At 53.1% G+C, this 17,283-nt stretch overlaps 5 protein-coding genes across 5 annotated transcripts; 3 read left to right on the top strand and 2 right to left on the bottom strand.

Moving 5' to 3' along the window:
- Positions 1 to 589: 589 nt before the first annotated feature.
- Positions 590 to 3,644, bottom strand: LMH87_003618 (uncharacterized protein; the record flags this gene model as incomplete). The annotated part of the gene is made up of 4 exons (XM_056194716.1): positions 590 to 909; positions 962 to 2,902; positions 3,038 to 3,200; positions 3,633 to 3,644. The coding sequence occupies 4 exons, from the start codon at positions 3,642 to 3,644 to the stop codon at positions 590 to 592; spliced, it is 2,436 nt and encodes an 811-aa protein (XP_056048417.1).
- A 3,848-nt stretch (positions 3,645 to 7,492) lies between these two features.
- LMH87_003617 (uncharacterized protein) lies at positions 7,493 to 8,371 on the top strand (the record flags this gene model as incomplete). Its single annotated transcript, XM_056194715.1, has 3 exons — positions 7,493 to 7,556; positions 7,616 to 7,789; positions 8,349 to 8,371. 3 exons carry the CDS (start codon positions 7,493 to 7,495, stop codon positions 8,369 to 8,371), a joined length of 261 nt encoding a protein of 86 aa, XP_056048416.1.
- A 3,034-nt stretch (positions 8,372 to 11,405) lies between these two features.
- On the top strand, positions 11,406 to 12,490 carry LMH87_003616 (uncharacterized protein; the record flags this gene model as incomplete). Its single annotated transcript, XM_056194714.1, has 3 exons — positions 11,406 to 11,435; positions 12,088 to 12,230; positions 12,460 to 12,490. The coding sequence occupies 3 exons, from the start codon at positions 11,406 to 11,408 to the stop codon at positions 12,488 to 12,490; spliced, it is 204 nt and encodes a 67-aa protein (XP_056048415.1).
- A 40-nt stretch (positions 12,491 to 12,530) lies between these two features.
- LMH87_003615 (uncharacterized protein) lies at positions 12,531 to 13,193 on the top strand (the record flags this gene model as incomplete). The annotated part of the gene is made up of 1 exon (XM_056194713.1): positions 12,531 to 13,193. One exon carries the CDS (start codon positions 12,531 to 12,533, stop codon positions 13,191 to 13,193), a length of 663 nt encoding a protein of 220 aa, XP_056048414.1.
- Positions 13,194 to 14,992: 1,799 nt separating this feature from the next.
- LMH87_003614 (uncharacterized protein) lies at positions 14,993 to 16,663 on the bottom strand (the record flags this gene model as incomplete). Its single annotated transcript, XM_056194712.1, has 3 exons — positions 14,993 to 15,757; positions 15,835 to 16,047; positions 16,316 to 16,663. 3 exons carry the CDS (start codon positions 16,661 to 16,663, stop codon positions 14,993 to 14,995), a joined length of 1,326 nt encoding a protein of 441 aa, XP_056048413.1.
- Positions 16,664 to 17,283: the final 620 nt, after the last annotated feature.

The raw sequence follows: 17,283 nt of genomic DNA, 5'->3' as shown, positions 1-17,283 counted from the left end.
ATGTAGCCCTGTCCCGAAAAGCCAGACCCCAGTGCGATCCCTTCATTCCAGGCAGTAAAACACGTCTCTCGAGCGCAAGAAAACAACACACAGCTTTGGTTGAATTCCGTGCTAGCATTATTTGCAAATCGCTGCTGACGCTTGTAGAGCAAAAGCAACTAAGCGCTGTTTTGTAAAGTATATAACACAAAGAAGAGTTTGGTAAGAGAGAAAATAACAAAACGCCCCTATACACTGTGACAGATAAGAAAAAGAACACCAGCAAAAGTTGTACGAGAAAGAGGAGAGAGCAAGGACATTTGTATAGCCCGTGAGCACTCTCGAAATCCCTTCCCGCATGACAGCAAGACTGGTTCTCGTTAACCCGATATTCCCATCTAAAGCCATGGCGTTGTTGTGAAAAAATTATCCTGAATTGACCCGTATAAAAGTGGTTTGAAAAATGTGCAGTTGTAAAATCGGCAAGAGGGTATGGACATGAGCGAGCTTCTTTCCCTCTGGCCTTGGCGTATTAAAATGTCGTATACGTGTACCATGAAGTGTACTTCTTCCAAGGGGTATAAAGTCGGTCGTAATCTATGCGGCTCCTTTAGGCTTCCTCCTCGTGGACCTTGACAGCCCCCGAGGCTGCGCTGGATGCCTTCTTGGATGCGTCGGCTGAGGCCAGGCTCACGGCACTAACGTGGGTGCTCGGCGGGCTGCTGGTCTGAGGGCTGCTAGTTTCGTTGGTCAAGGCAGGCGTGGGCGTGGCGGAATGATCACCCTCGCCGCGGCTACCCAATCCCAAAAGCTTCTCGAGAGCCTGAAGCTGGCGAGAAGCACCGTTCTTCTTGAGCGTGAAGAACTGGGGCTTGATCTCTTCAACGAGAAGCTCTTTTTCGGCGCCGTGAAGCTGGCCAAGAAGTTTTTCTAATCAAAGTTAGCTTGTGTTTGGCATGCACTAAAGGTCAAGGTTGCTTACGGATCACGTAGTTGCCGTACTGGTCGCGCATCATAAGCTGGAGCGGGCTGGTGCCGTCCGGACCAACGGTAGTGAGCTGCTCGCGAATGGCAGAGCGCTGCTCGGGGGTGCCGTGCTCGATGCACTTCTCAACAACATTCGAGGCGAACTTGTGCTTGGATAGGGTAAGCAGTTGAGACATGACAAGTTGGATGAGCTTGTCACGGTCCTCGGGTTTGCCGTTCTGGATGACATGCTGGGCGACGTAGTTGCCATACTGATCGGTAATCAGAATCTGCGAAGACGCGTGCAGCTCAGTCATAATCTCAAGCTTATCAGCCTCGGTGCCGTACTCGAGCATACGCTGAATGACACGGCAGCCATAGGTGTGCGAGGCGAGGCCAGTGACTTGACCGCGAAGGGCATCCATAATGAAGTCGATGTACTGCCTGGGAACGAGTTCGATAATCTTCTGGATTACGTGATTGCCGTTCTGGTCGCGGATGACACGAAGGATCTCGGGGTCGAGTTCCTTGGTGAGCTCAGCCTGCTGCTCAACAAGAACATGTTCGAAGGCCTTTTGGACGACTCGGCAAGCATAGACCTGAACGGATAGGTCAACGACCTTGCCCCGCATCTTCTCCGCCAAAACCTTCTTTTGGACCTGGTTGCCATGTTCAAAGAACTTCTGGACAACATAGTTGCCAAAAACATCCTTCATGAGCTGGATGGCGTTGGGTTCAATCTCGCGGAAAACCTGTTCCTTCTCGTCGCTGTTGGCAGTCTCGAGCTTCTGCTGAATGAAACGGGATCCATGCTGGTCACCGCTGAACTCTACAACATGGTTGTAGATATCCTTGAGCTCGTAGCGCTTGTTGGACTTGTTGCTCTGGCGGAACTCCTCTAGAAGAAAGCTACGAACAGCTTTGGAGGGGTCCTGCTCGCGCGAGGGTCTCACAGACTGGATGCTGCTGTTGGGAGCATAAGCAGAGGGGAGGGGAGGGATGCCATAGTTCTGGAGTAGAGGGTGGCGGAAGTTCTGCGAGTAGGGGTCCATGAAGTTGGGAGCGTACTGCGGCGGCATAGCTCCGTACGGGTACTGGTTGCCGTAAAAGTTTTGAGGGTATGCTGGCGGGAACTGCTGAGACTGGGCGCGACGGTCAATGTCGGCAGTGCGAGGGTCACGAGAGGAAGGACGAGCGCCGCCCCAAACATCAGAGGCCATGGCGTGGCCACCACGGGGACTGTTTCCGGACTCCAATCGGTAGGTGGGCGAGGGAGAGATTCTATCGATGGAACCACGCTTCATGGCAGACACATGGGAGCCAATGGCATCGGAGGGCGAGTAGTCGAGGCCGCTTCCATACCGGGAGACATTGTCGGCCATCCAGGGCTGGGAGCCAGGGTTTAGCTGGAAAGGCTGCGAGGCAGGGTTAAACGAGGGTGCGCCGCCGTACTGATCGAAGTTCATGCGACGAGCGAACTGGCTGGCCAAGTCATCCTCAGCCTTGGTGTTGTAGTTGAACGCGCGCTGGTTGGCAGTGGACAGAGAAGGGCCGTGGCTGGAGACGCCGCGCTGGGAGTGGATCGAGTTGCTGTGGCCGTGGGCATGATAGAGGTCAGCAAAGGCAGGCGATCCCTGGGATTGGCGCGACGGCGGCAGGTTCTGGTCGCGGGGCGCAAAGGCGGCCAAGGCATCGAAGCCAGGGTCGTGGGGAGCGCGCTTCTGGGTCGGGTAGGGAACGGCGAAGCCGTCAGCATCAAAGGCGGATTTCTTGACACCAATGGCGGCGTGGGAGTGGTCGAAGAAGGCGCCGTTCGCAAGAGCAGCCTCGCGGGCTCGGTTGGGGGAAGTGCTGACGGAGCGAGAAGGATGATCGTTGTTCCAAGGGTTGGCAGACCAGACATCGGCTTCCGAGTTTGCGTTGAGGGCGCTGGATCCGGTGGGACTCTCGTCGGACTCTGCGATGGGAGGTTAGTCGGACGAGATGCTGCAAGATGGCAGAAGAAAATATTTTTCACGATGGCGCAGAATCGACGAAATGCACAATTCTTGACCAGAAAAAAAAGGAAGGCGAAAAAGGAATGATGACGAACCTTTGGAGACAGAGGAGCGCTCTCTGCCATTGGCGATGGAGGCGTTCCAGATATTCTTGTTCGGGTAGAGATTTGAGCCCGGAAAGCCCGAGCCCAGAGGCTGCTGAGCTTTGTCGTTGGGGCCTGTAGGCATAGTTAAAGGTGGAAAGGCCCTCGTCCGCGCCTGTCGATGTTGTGTTAGATGTTTGAAATCGTATAGCAGGAAGAGAAGAATGATGCGAGAGAGGAAGAGAAAAGAGACGAGGAAAAAAACGTTGATCAAAGACTGCGCTGCGTCAAGCGTGGGGAGGCGAGACCCAGACCCAGGGTGGCCTGTCGCCTGTCGCTGGCATCGCTGGAGCCGGCGGCGGAGGCGGCGCTGGGCAAAACTCAGGCGTCACGGCACGCTCGTGGGCTTGCCTGGGCTTGGGCGCGGGCGTGCTGGCTCAGTCGAGAGCCACTAACTTTGGAGCGGCCCCAGTGAGACACACGAGCCCCCTCATGCGGTGCAGCAAAGGAGAAAATCCTTTGTGCAAAGCCAAACGCAGAAATTGAATTGGAAAGAAGGAAGAAAGGAATTTTGGGTAACAAGGGAATATTTTTGCCTGAAACTTACAGTAGTAGTCATAGTTTTACTGCGGTAGGTTTGGAACCGTTGTTGGGTATCGACAGCGAACAGATGGCAAACAGCGAGCAAGCTGTTGATCTGGGGTCTGGCGGTGGAAGCGACAGACACGCACACACCAAGGAGGATCCTTTTTGCAGTGAGTGGCCCAACAAGGGTGACTGAGGTCAATGATGAAAAGGACAGTCGTAGAAAGCTAGGTCGCTAGCTGGTGACTATGCGCTAGCGGATTCGCGCTCTCAAAGTGGCCCGGACTGGCTTGCAAGGAGACGTAGAACTGGACTGGGGGGGGGCACTGGGGCAGTTCAACTAGTGACGATCCGTCAGACGATGAGTTTTGGATACGCATGTATCGGCAGAGCAAGAGTTTCGAGTGCGACGGGAGAGGCAGACAAGTGAAACAAACAGACGGGCGTAAGCGGGCGAGCAAGGGAGGCAGTGTGTTTTGGCAGCCAGGCGAGGCACGGGAGCGGCGCAAAACACGTATGCTAGCAACCGGGGGGGATGGAATTGAAGAGGGGGGAAATGTCGTGAATTGATGAGAGATGCAGTAATGCAAGGCGCGAGAATGCGGCAGCGCACAATCTGCCACCACGAGCTGCAGGCGCTCCAGAAGAGTGCGGGATGGTGATGATGGGCAGCCACAGCCAGCCAGCGACGCAATAAGTGGAGGACGAGGCCGGCGAGTGAGATGGTTTGATGGGCTCTCAACTTCTCTGGGGCTCTTTTTTTCAGTGAGCAGAGGCAAAAAAGAGGGGCCTGTGCACTGAAGCAGTAAGGCTGATCGCCCTTGATGCAGCAGCCTGGCAGGGGTTGTTCTGGTGCAGGCCCTCGCACTGCAGGGGAAACACGGAGGGGGAATACCAGAGCCCTTTGCCTGGCGCAAGAGTTTTTCTCGTGCATGGCGCGCTCAGAAAAGCCCGCACGCCGCTTGGCGCTCAAAGGATTTCGTAATTTGCAGTACGTCGTGGGTCGGGTCGTGGTGTTGATGAAGCGCAGTGGCTTTGGTGCTATCGCTGGCGGGGGTCCCAGTGGGCTGGCTTCAGTGGATAGATGCAGCTCCGTTGGTGGGCGGTGACCCTGCACGAGCGGCGCCGGAGCTTGTCAAGGGAGAGAGAGGAGGGCAAGGGGAGGAGGGAGGAGGCAGATGCACGAGGCGAAAGGTCGAAAATCAAGAGAACAATGAAAAAGTTGAGTACATACCGGAAAGTGTTGAAGAGTTTATGTTTTCCTTTCGGCGAGATGCAAGACGAACGTCTTGATGTTTTGTTTCCTGTGCGTTTGCAAAAGATGCTGGAGTGTTGATTTTTTTTTTTTTTTGGTCGATGGCGTCGATATAATAAACCTTAAAAAAAGCGATGCCGTAATGTGCCTTGGGCGTTTGATCCAGTAAGTACAAGCTATAACGGCATGTACAAAAAATAAAGAAGCAGAAATATGTGTCGATGTGGCAAATAAACAGATGAAAGGAATTTTGTAAAGAAGAAAAAAGGCGATATTAAATTCGGCAACAGTATATACCAGTTGGTGAATCACAGGCGGCTGGTAATCCCAACGATGCGGTCAATGTTCAAGTCGACGCGGTGTGTCTTGTCGTTTCACTCTCGTACGTCCTCTTTTCGATTCGAATGCCACAAAGATTGCAAGGCAGCAAAGGATAAAGAGGAGAGGGAAGAAGGAATCTGAGGAGAACGAGATGGAGGGTATTATAACAAGAGCTCACGCAAGACAGAGTTCCCACAAGCTCCCGCAGCACAACACGCGGGAAACACACTGGAGCATGGAAGGGGGGGTGTAGGACTTTGCTTGTGTTGCTTGGTCCTACTTGCGCCACTTCAGCAGCGAGGCCAGAGAGAAAAATTACAGTATGGAGCCAATAAAGGTGCAAGACGAGGGATTGCGGAATGCTGGCGAGCCCAGGGATAATATCGGCGAGGAATGATGGGCGAGACAAGACTAATCGAACACCAGGGGATGTGGATGTGGGGGAGGCTCGAAGAAACGGCAAGGAGACTCGATGCAGAAATAATAAAGAGACGGAAAGAAAAAGAAAACGGGCAACGATAGATGGGGCGCGAGGAGCAGACTGGGCATCGGGTTGGGGCAAAGACGACTGAATCTTCTCTTTGCTTGCTCTCGCTTCACCTCAAGCAAACTATTCTCATGCAGAAGCCAATCTGCTGCACGACATGGGGGGGGCAGAGGCGGCGTGTGTCTCCGTGTCTGTGTGTGTGGGAATGTCTGGCAGCAGTGCAGATGGTTACAGATTCACAGCAAAGTGTGCCGACACAAGAAAAAAACAAGATTCTCCATCTACAGCAGATTAAAACACCTACCCCTAACCCTCCAAGGGCTGCTCAACTATCGACGCCGCCAAAAGGGTTGGCCCGTGATGATTGACCCGCCAGACCGCGCGGAGAAGACGGGAGGTTTGAGGTGAAGGGGGGGTGGGCGCCAGTTGAAGAAGTGGGCTTGTGACTTGAATCGGTTCAAGAGCTCACCGGCAGTTTGAACGTGTGTGCTACTCAGTACGATACACAGGGGCGCAGAGAGAGGGGGGGGGGTCAGTCAAGCTTGCACACATGTACTGCAGAGCACAGCGTCTCTGCTTTTCGATCCGGGGGTGCGTGTGTGTGCGAGCTCAAGGGCGAGGTGCCAAATGGAGATAAAGGGAAGCCGTCAAGAAGACAAAAGGGAACAGCATGTCAATATTACTTGCTGCCCCCGGCGAGCTGTGATTTAGCTCTACAGGGCATACTATCAAAAAAGGATGCCCGGATAGGGCACTCCGGGGGGATCTGGCGACGACCGTTGTTTGCTTCCATGTAACCTAGGTAGGAAACTAACTTGGGTAGTTTGGCTTATTCTCACGCAGCAGGGACCAAAAGGGCCGAACAAGCACCAAGCAAACAGAAACAAAGTCATAGACTAGAACCAAGTGTAAAAGAAAATAAAATAAAAAGTCGAAAGCTAAAACAAGCTCAGCAGGGCCGACTCCTGTGTCAGCTCTGGGCATATCTAGTGTGCCGCTAGGAAACAACGAAAAGTGTCAACGATCATTGTGTGCTCCGTATATGCCTAGGCTTCTTGTTTGAGGCGTTTGCAAAACTGTCCACATGTTGTCTGCATGAGACGATCGGAGCTTTTCTTGCACCTCTCTCCCGCCCGCTGCGAGTTCAGAACGGCCATCCCCCCAAAACAGCACGACTCTGTTTCTCTCTTGGTTCTTTAATCAATCTACCTACCCATTGGTTTCTATGCAGCATCGCCCTTGTGACCCTCCCAAAGAACAAGGTGCCTGACGCTCCCTACCAATCTATATAGCAGCCCTAGCTCTCTCTATAGCCCTTCCCACCATCACCGCCTTTGCCGTCATCCGGCCCCCGAATGCGACCCTCCCTCTTCTTGTACCTTGTCTACGGAGAACTTACCACGGGGACCGCTCATAAAGTCTCCCTTTCATGTTCTCTTGGCTCGCTCCCTCTGTGATTGATTAGGCCCCCCGGCATCCCAATATTCCTCCTCCTCCTCATCCTCTCCCCCGCCCATGGCTTACCTTAACATCGCTAGCTAGGCCCCCGACGACGAACCCACAACAAACACCACCTCAATCTATCTCCTTGGGCAAATACGAGGTCATGCTCACCCCTTCGAGGCTAACCCAGGCACAAGACCTTTCATATATCGCTCCATCTCATCCTTTGGACGCCACAAGTTCGCCCCGGATAGTCTACCGCTTTTTTTGTCTTCGTCGTCTTTCCCACTTCGCTTGTATTTCCCAATCCTGTCGTCGTGCATCGCCGTGGCGCTTTTCCCCCTCCCCACCCACAGCCATCCTTTTTTTGCGAGACATGACGACTTGTCCTCGTGCGGACTCGTTCTACTTGCCTTGTCAGTTCCCGAGTGCTCCTGCAGGTAGATGCTATTTTTATGCTTGTGCAGAAGGATGCTCATCTAACGCCGTCACGCGCCAGGATCGGTTTCTTCTATTCCTTACATCGTCGCACTGGAATCGCTCTTGCTTTTCTGTTTTCTTGGCTCTCTCTCGTCCGTATCCTTTGGTCATGTCATACTCCATCTGTTTGCAACGGTGGAGGCAGTCCATCGCTCGGTGGATGAACACAGCACTTGCCCTCGCTCTTCTACCAGTACGCTCTGCATGGACACCCCTCTCTCTGTCCCCTTTTGCACAAACCTGTCTCAGCCATCTTGCTATTCATCCCGTCCACAATGGCCGTCTCCACCGTATTATGCGATGAAGAAATTCAGATCCAGCAGCTATTTACGTCTGACTACTCTTCCGTTCAATCAGAGGGCATTGCCGCTGATGTGCTACCCTTTGTTGTTTGGTGGGCGTCTTGGTAACCACCGTATGCACATGGGTGTATAGCTCGTGGCCCAGCCGCCATGCGCGCCGCTTTCTGAACCTCCGACCCTGACACGGCGCTCGGGTCTTGCAAGATGCACTTCGCTCGCTATAGCTGTGCCACTCATGCTGTGGCTCCTGTATCCGTTGCTCGCCACCGACATGTCGCGCCTCAAAAGTGTGCGCCCTGTCAAACGTGTACCCAGACTGGTGAATCATTACGTCCGGGGAACTTGGTCCGCCGCGCCTCGTACTACCACCGCCTTGCTTCTCCCTGCTTTTACTTGTTTCTTGTTTTAATGCTTGGTTTGGTTGGCTCTCTAATTTCTGGTCAAGCACAGCGCATTGGAATGCAACGACGTGATTTACGCCCGCTTACACAGGCGCCCCTTGGAGCTTTGCGGCCAGGACTGGAATGTGGCCAATCTTCCCTCGGCGTGGCCTTTCCGCCTCTGGGTGCCTCAGAAGACGTGGCAGAGATTAACATTTGCTATTCTCTGCCGATCCTTATGAAGTAATTGCCTCGCAGTCTGTCGTCTGAACTCTCGTAGGCGTAATAGTGTTTCCGGCCCCAGGGCCTCCCGCTGGCTTGCCGAAACATGGCTTGTCAATGGCATGTGCTGTGTGGAAGCACCCGTGGCTATTTTTGCTTTCACTGGATTTTTTTGGAGCCAAGCAGTGTATGGGATTGAGTAATGTCTGCGGATATCGTATACGGACGCTGGTGCTCGCGGCACGCATCCGCAGAGCGTCCAACTAATGCCTGCCTTTTCGCACCTCTCGGTCCAGGTATATTGCATGGCACACCTGGTGAAAGGAGAAAAGGCATTGCACAGATCTCTAAAATGTAGGTGGCGCATGATGTCTCCGACGGGCCGATTTGATGACTTCCTGCAATAAAACAGAATGTTGTGTTTGCAACCAGGGAGTATATTTCCTGCCTTGCAAAGAGAAAGGCAGAGGGGTCTTGCGAAAGATAGCAAAAAACGGGCAGCCACATATCTAAACTAACTACAAAAAAGAAGGAGAAGAAAACACGCCGAATCGACTAAAGACTGATCATTGCTCGCATAAAATATGACAAAGATTGCTTCACTTAACGGTCACTTTCGAAAGCTGGGCTCTAGGGTAGGCACCAATATAGGCTCAAATATCGCAAGATAGTAGAGTAGGCAGGTGGACAGACACTACGCAAGTAGTAGTGGAGAGTTATAGGTTAAAAAAGCCCATTCCTATTCCCTTGACTCCTGATATGTATATATTTGTAAATAGATATTTCCTCAGGCACATATATCCCTGCCTCCATTCTGGAAGGACATTTACATCACCATTTATGTCCCCGGCATATAGCAGCAGGCGCAACATTCATATTTGAATGTTGATGCAACTGTCATGCAATGACGTCAGATTCGATCCAATGACAACAAATGTCTGGTATATAACGTGTTTAATATATGGTCATATGCAAGCGTCGCCTCGGAAGCTGGGGAAGCGGTTTCGGTCGATCTGGCTCCTCAGGGTCCTGACACGCTGGCGGTGGGGCAGTGCCAACGGGATGGATGTGAAACGCTTCTTGGGACGAACATGCGCCGCGGTAACACACGCAGATGACAGTTTTTGATTTTGTGCTCCCGTATTTGATTTCGTGGATTTCTCCTAGCCATTGCGGCTGTTGCTGTGACAGTACGAGAGGAAGCCGCCCAAGAGGAAACAGTACAACAGGACACGGAACAAGGAGGAGGCGACGGCCCTTCTGTGATGAATTGTCACCATCTCGATGTTGAAAAAGTGCCAGGCTCCTGTGAGCGGCTGAAGAGATATTGAAATCGGCAAGACAAGAAAAGAACTATCATGCGCGCCACAGTCCTCACTTTCTTCTGCTCGTGTACTGTCAATGAGATCGTATGTAGTAGCATGCACGTAACAGGTGGGGAGGGGATTATGGTAGTGCATACAGTCGTGGTCTCCATGACTATACGAATATAATGTAAAAAAAGTAACAGTACGATTTCGTCATGATTTTCGAATAAGGGAATCGCTCTCGTTGAACGACGTGTCTTGGCAGAACTCAGAGGGCTGCCGAGGATATATTGATATAAGTCGCGATGCAGTATTGACGGTTGAGCAGCCGGACACAATGTAATGCAGCACAATAGAAGAAAGTCGTACCCAATATATGGACGGGGACACGGGCAAACGGTGCCATAGAAGCTTCACACAATCTTTTGTCGCAGGCCATGCTTGGACCCTGCTGCCAAGCAGCGGCGATTGCACGCGTGGTTCACGCCAGGCTGGCATGGCTCAAGAAACTCTGTGCCGAAAGGCCCATGATCATCCGTCCAGGATCGGTCGGATCAGGGCGAAGGCTATCGGTGAGCCAAATGATCATTGAAGAGTTGTTGCCCGCTCAGGCGTGTAAGCGCCCTGAGTCTGTAACATGATGGCTTGGGCTCTACGCTAGTTCAGGAGAGGCAGGAGAAGGAGAACAAATCCGGGGAACAAACCAAAAAAAAAAGGGTCGAGTATGTGTGTGTGTGGCGGTGTGGCGTATCAACGGCAGTGAATGTTCGATGAATTATTAGGCGCTCGTCGGAGGTGCATCATGCATGCACGTCATGTCGCGGTTGAGGAGAACAAAAGCAACGAGTGGAGGAGTGATGGAGCCTCGGTTTTTACAGCATCATGTGAGCGGGATACAGACGTAGTTTTGGGCGGCAATGCAAGAGGGCTCAATACGACATGATGGGTGTTCTGCTATGTGATGACGCGATGGCGTATCCAAGGAGAGAGCGATGATGTGAATCAGGGCAAAAGTCAGTCAGTCATTGTCTCTTGGCAATGTTGGTCCCTGGAGCAATGAGGCTAGAAAAGAGACAATGGGCCGGGGAAACAATGGGAATGAGGGCATTGCGTGCAAAGGGCAAGGGCAGAGCAAGGGGGGGGGGATTTTAGTGCGGGTGTGATTTATTTTGATTTATTTTATCCGTAGTACCGGTTGTTACTGATGTCCGATGAACTGATGGTGCTGGCTGTGCTCAACGTACTGGTAGGAAGGAAGCCAAAGCCAAAGCCAAGAAGCCACTGGCTCAACCCCTGCATTGCCCGCCCCGTTAGCTGAGCGGGACTCTGGCAGCAGCCAATCGCCAACGGACGCGCCCAGTTTTCCGTCGACCATGCTCATTTCCCACGGTGCGGGTGCCCATGCAGCTGCGCGATCCAGCGGCCTTGGTTGTTGCGTGCTCGTTCGTGTTTGTTCACATCATGGCGGCCAGGGGTACGCACACATAATAGATTGTGGGGAGCGCGCGTGGTCGATGAGCTTCGAGAGGGACGTCGGAGCAAGGCCCGTTGGATCTCGAGAGCCTCTGCCTGTTTACAAACCGTCTTCAGCTCTGTCAATGTCGCTGCAGAGAACGGACAAAGCCAAGGTAGAGAATAATTCTCATTGATCCCAGGCGCTTCTCGGAGATGCTGGGCCAGTTCTCAACCTGCAGGGGGAGCCCGCAGGCCGTGAGAGCCCAGCCAATCCCGACGTTGCGGGCTCACCACGCTAAGCCTGTTCCTGTCGGGGTGCCTGAAAGCTCAGCGGCGCCATCTCAAGCCGCCGGTCAGTGCTCACTGCTCCTGCTCACTGCTCTTCTCACTGTCTAGTCACCTATTGTGGTGGTAAACACGGGCCTTGCGCCGCAAAAACTTGCTGGCAGACGTCGAGAGGCTCTCCAGAGACCCCGGACCAGGGCAGTGGACAGGTGACAGGCACCACCCACACCAAATCTCTCTTCCTACCGCCAACTTGCCTATTGTTGGCCATCAGCCTATCAGGCGCAGCAATCACTGCCTCGCTCCCACCACACCAGCGGGTCCTGCTCGCCGCCCATCCTTTGCGTGTCCCCCCTTCCGCTGCTGCTCTTCCCTTCCCACCCAAGCCTCCTCGACTGCCAAGTTCGACGAGACACAAAATATAGTCCTTCTTTCTTTCACAAGGCCTCACTCATTTTGTGCCTTTTTTCCTCTTCTGCTATGCTTTTCTAACAAAAACACACATTCATTCCCTCTTTACACTGGACGTTCTTTGATCAGAACTCCAACCACTCCTTGGTGCTGCTCAGCTTCATTCCTTCAGCTGGCGCCCGTCCTATCCTTCCTGCCACCCGCTGGCCTCCGATCCAACCACGACGCTCATTCGAAACCCCAAAAATTCTATTCAGCTCGGAACAACTGACGTACGTCTCATATACCATTCACAATTCCATTTTTAGCCCGTCGGCGCCTTGTTGTGCTGTCTCGTCCTGCCCAACCACACTGCCCGCCCTAGCCTACGGCAGGAATGCCTCGAGAATGCAGCTTCCAATATATCGATCAACATCTCTCGATTCGCTCGCACTGCCCGCCACACTACACGTCCTTCAATACCTCTTGTTCGCCTGACTAACCCCGCGCTCCAATCAATAGCCAACTCAAACTATCTGCCCTTCATTTATAATATTGAGCACATCTCGTCTCGATATCCCCCACGCCAAATCATGGCACCTACTGTCCCCCTCGAGAACTTCGCCGCCCGCGCCACCGGGAGAACCAAGACTGCCCTGGCTCTTCGCCCAATTATCATGGAGCGCGACGAGAGGTCTGGCCTGGAGCCCCTCCGTCGACTCGTCTCTCGAAGCTCCTCCGAGGATGGCTCCGACAAGATGATCAACATCCTCATCGCCATCCTCGTTCTCGCCTTTGTCTCCATCATCCTCGTTTCCACCCTCTACTTCTTCCGCCGCTCTCGCCGCATGCAGAAGCTCCGCAACGAGTCCCTACCTACCTACAACGAGGCCAGCAAGGAGCCCATGCTCCAGCACAGCCTCACCATCGAGACCAAACACAACGGCCGCTCCAGCGTCATCGTCATTGGCCGCGACGGCCAGCCTATGCTGCAGAACCCCAATTCGCCTCCCGACTCTCCCGACAACGTCCCCGAGATCCACATCACCTTCCCCGACGAGCACGACGACGAAGGTCAGCGCAAGAGTGGCCGCGTTCTCATTGTCAGAGTCGGCGACAATGCCGCTGTTGGCCTTGAGCCAGTGCGAGAAGAGCAGCTGCCCGCCTACGAGAAGGAGGCCAAGGGCCAGTTCCAGTCCATCGACATGAACAAGATTGGTGGACTGAAGGAGAAGGACCGCGACATGTTTCAATAAACAACAAACATGATTACTTGATAACCGGACAGAACAAAAAAAGGGCATCGACAATCCTGTCCCAGTTACTTTCAACACCTCCACCGACGACTTTCTTGACGACATTTTTCTCTTTTAGGATACAACAGCCATCCGCACGGCAAGACATACAATCCTTATCCGCATTTTTCTTTCTCTTCGTTGCCGGGTTTCTCTAATTCCAGAGACTCGACATTTTGCACCAGCGCGCGGTTTTCGAAATGCTTCCATCAACTTTTTTCCCCCTCATCCCTATCGACACTCTTGACGCGTTCCTCCAAGCTTGGACACCATCGCCATAACAAACATATGACGACGCACCGACTTTGACCTTCCATTGGCCGAAAAGACGTGGAACCACGCGCTTCATAGCAGCTGGTCACGCATATCGCAAATCCAAGAAACTCTGCCGCGAGGGAGAAGCAAGTGGATGCGCGACAGGAATGGGGCTGCACAAAGTCGAAAGATTAGTATGAGCAGAGAGGACCAAGCTCATGTACTAGTCGGAGAGAAAGAAGGTAGCTTGTGAGGAGGGCAAAGCTACGTCTGAGCCTGGTCACTGATTTACAGCCTGCGTTTATATTTTTGTTTTTTGTTGCAAGACTTGGGCTTTGACTGTGGCAAATAGGTGATTATAGCTGTATATTTGGCATAGTGTATAATAGTACCAGTACGTTATTGATGCGTGTTTGATTTGATACTGTTTGCGTAGTACGCGCTTCTTTTAGTCTTTCGTCTTGTCGTGGCTTGTTTTGTTGTCATGATTGGTGATGTTGGTTTTGCTGCTTTCCAACGCAGCGTGTGTGTTATTGCACCGTAGCTATGACGCTGTTTGTTTATTTTGGCTGTCTCACTCTGTAACCTGACTATTGCCGTCGATCTACGGATCCTTGGCGTGAAACCCTGCTTTCATTCAGTGTTCCACCCCCTCTTGTCCTCCATTTTGATGTGTAGGCCGGAGCCTCTACACATTCCAGTCGGATGAGCGGTGCCTGGCACTGCGGACTCGGCGGGACAAACATACAGCCCCTCCCCCCCCAACGCCATTTGCTTGGCTTGAGCATGAGTGCAATGCGCCAATGTCAGAAAAATAAAACAACAATGGAAACCGGCGAGCTGCTCAAATGATGTGTTGGGGAGTGACGGTCGGTAAAGAAAAGACTGTTCACGTACGTCTGAATTGCAAAGTATGGGGGATTTGTCGTTTGTGCGAGGCCATGTCGGCAGTCAACGGCGTCACTTGACATCATGGGCGTGGGCATGGCAAGCACAGGCTCAATACAAGGAGTACAACCATTCGACTTGCGTGCTTTTCAATACAAAAGAGTTGGCGGTTGCTAACATCTGCGTGCCCCCGAGGGCACGGAAACAAAACAAGACGAGGCCAGTCCTGACGTGGCTTGGCAGAAGAATCAAGGTAAAAGTGAGTAATATGATTAAATCATAATGTAGAGAATAATACAAACAAGCATGAATGCAACCTCTCCAACAATAATAAATCCGCAACAAAAAAGAAGAGAACCAAACCCATCAAAAAAGTACAAGAAGAAAAGGCCAAACTCCAAATATGCTACTGCGCGCTTTCATCTTCGCTTCTTTTTTCCGTCACTCCAACATCACTACCTGCCACTCTTCTCTTCTCCTAACAGCCTAACATGTGTGCGCTCTAAGCAAAATAAATGAATAATAAATAAACAAGGGGTATTGCGTGCAAAAACAAGTCATTGCAGCCATGCGCGCCGACTTGTTTTGTCGTCTTCTCGGGCCGAGCCTTCCCCGCCTCATGACAGCAGTTGCTTGGTGACTTCATCTTCGGGTGACCACAGCATGGGCTTCAGGCAAACGTTCTCGGCGGCATATGATCGGTAGCGCTCGAGGATATCCGTCGTGGGCAGGTGCTCGGACTGGGGCCCAAAGCTGTAGTGCGCGACAATGGCTCTACCATCTGCCACGGCACCGCGGCCCGTCTTCTCAGGCATGGTAACGGAAAAGTGCTGCTCGTCGTCCTGGCCAATGGGCTTGGCGCCGTTGATATCTCGGCCCATGACGGCCATGAACTGGATGCCCAGACGCTTCAGCTGGAAATCCCACACGTTGAACTTGTACTTGTGTAGCTCCTTGTTCTCCAGGTTCTCAAAGAAGCTGTAGTGCTGCTGGGCAGCAATCTGCCAGTGGCCGAGGCCCTTGCCAAAGGCATCGTACTGGGTGTTGACGATAGGGGTACCGGTAAGGACGTGGTCGGTACGGTTGCGCATCGGCAGCCATCGGTGCTTCTTCTTGTCGGGCGAGCTCCACTCGAGGATGTTCAGGTCCTCGGGGCCATCGTAGTCGGGCAGGCTCGAAGCGCGCCAGTCGACTTGCTCGCCGTCCTTGAGCTCGGGGTAAGGGTTCTTGGTGTCGGGGAGGTAAGGCAGAACGGCGCCGAGGTTCCAGTGCAGCCAGCTAATCATGGGCTGATTGACGACATTGGCAGAGACGATGTAGTATTCGGGGTGGGTGAGCTTGGTGCAGATGAGGGACAGGAGGGCATTGTCGTCGATGAAGACCTGAGGATGTGGTTAGAAAGAGCAAGGCTGATGGAGGAAGCGCATAAAAGAAAGATTGCTAATGCTGGAGTTCTTACCACGTCGTCGTCAATCTTGAGGTAAAGCGTGTCATCGTCCATACCCTCGTAGGCGCTGGCAAAGCCATTGGCGTCTGTGCGGTCGACATCTCGCTTGCTGTAACGGGTCTCGGAGTCGAGAAGTTTTTGGAGAAAGTCGAGGTCTAGTTTCGCTTCGGTACGTCGCAGCCATATGACTTCATCAATGAGACCGCCGTTGCTGACAAGGTTGCGCTACAATACAAGGTCAGCTTTATCTTTACTCCATTGGCGTTCAGAGGCTGCAGCGCGGAGCCATGAGCACTGGGGGTTTCAAGTCAGGCAGAGGCGCGCATGGCTAGGGTACGTCTCGGGAATGCGGCGACAGAGCCTGATTCAAGAGCCTAGCCTAGCCTCGCCTGCCATGCTTCCATGGCCCCCGCTAGCTCGCGGGCTAGATACATCATTGTGTATCAGAGGAACCAGCTGCGTCGCTGCTCTATCGTTCATTTGTTCTTCGTACCTTGAGGTAGCAGTCGAGAATGGAGACGGTGCTGCGGCGGCCGTAGAAGATGAGGACGACGACCTTGGGGACGGAGAGGGTCTCGCCGTGGGTGGTGCTCGAGACATTGCGGCCGCGAACGACGGGTATGCGCTTCGAGGGCAGCTGCTCGCCAATCGGGCCGGGGCAGGTAACCTCGTGCATGCGCGCGGCGACAAAGGGAACCTGCTTGTGGGTGCCGCCGTGCAGCAGCGGCGCGGGCAGCAGCGATTCGAGATTGAGCGAGTGCCAGGTGTAGACGAGCAGGGCGACGAAGAGCACCGAGGCGAGAGCGGCGCTCCGCTTGTTGCGGTGAATCTGCGCCAGCATCGTGTATGCGACGTTTTGTTTTCGTTTGCCCGAGAATGGGTGTCGAGGAAACAAAGAAGAGGGAAAAAAGAAGAAAAAGAGTCGTTCAGCTTTGGGGGGGAACTCGGAGAAAAAAAGATGCACCGCCAAAAAAAAAAAAAGGGGAGATTGTGTCGCTTGTCAGACCGAGTGAGCGAGGGGACGGACCGGGGGGGCGGCGAGACTCCAATAAAGCGCAGCCAAGAAAAAGCGAGAGAGAGCGAGAGAGAGTGAGAGGGTGGGAAAGACAGAGAGCTAGAAACCTCTATAGCCTCCCATGTATGTCGAGGTTTTGATCAAAGAAGGAGAAGAAGTACCGCGAGGTGAGATGGTATGGAGAAAGGGGAGCGCGCAAAATTGGGAAAGAGGCCAACGGAAAAGGAACGGTCTCGTCCTTGGTGTGGCTGCTCGATAGTTTGGCACTGGTAGGTAGTCATCTGCAGGCGAAGATGGGGCAGCTGGGACAAGGCGCAGCATCTACAGCGGCGGATAAGATGAGCCTAAAAAATTGTGCCACTACCGGTACTTCTACAATCAATTCTCCAGCGCATGATGCTGTTGGAAGCCTGGCAGTTTTGCGACAAATTCCAATTCTATCAATG

The sequence above is a fragment of the Akanthomyces muscarius genome, chromosome 2, assembly GCF_028009165.1.
Source record: "Akanthomyces muscarius strain Ve6 chromosome 2, whole genome shotgun sequence".
Taxonomy (NCBI): Eukaryota; Fungi; Ascomycota; class Sordariomycetes; order Hypocreales; family Cordycipitaceae; genus Akanthomyces; species Akanthomyces muscarius.
The sequence above is the reverse complement of the archived record's forward strand: the minus strand, read 5'-3'. Positions and strand labels throughout refer to the sequence as shown.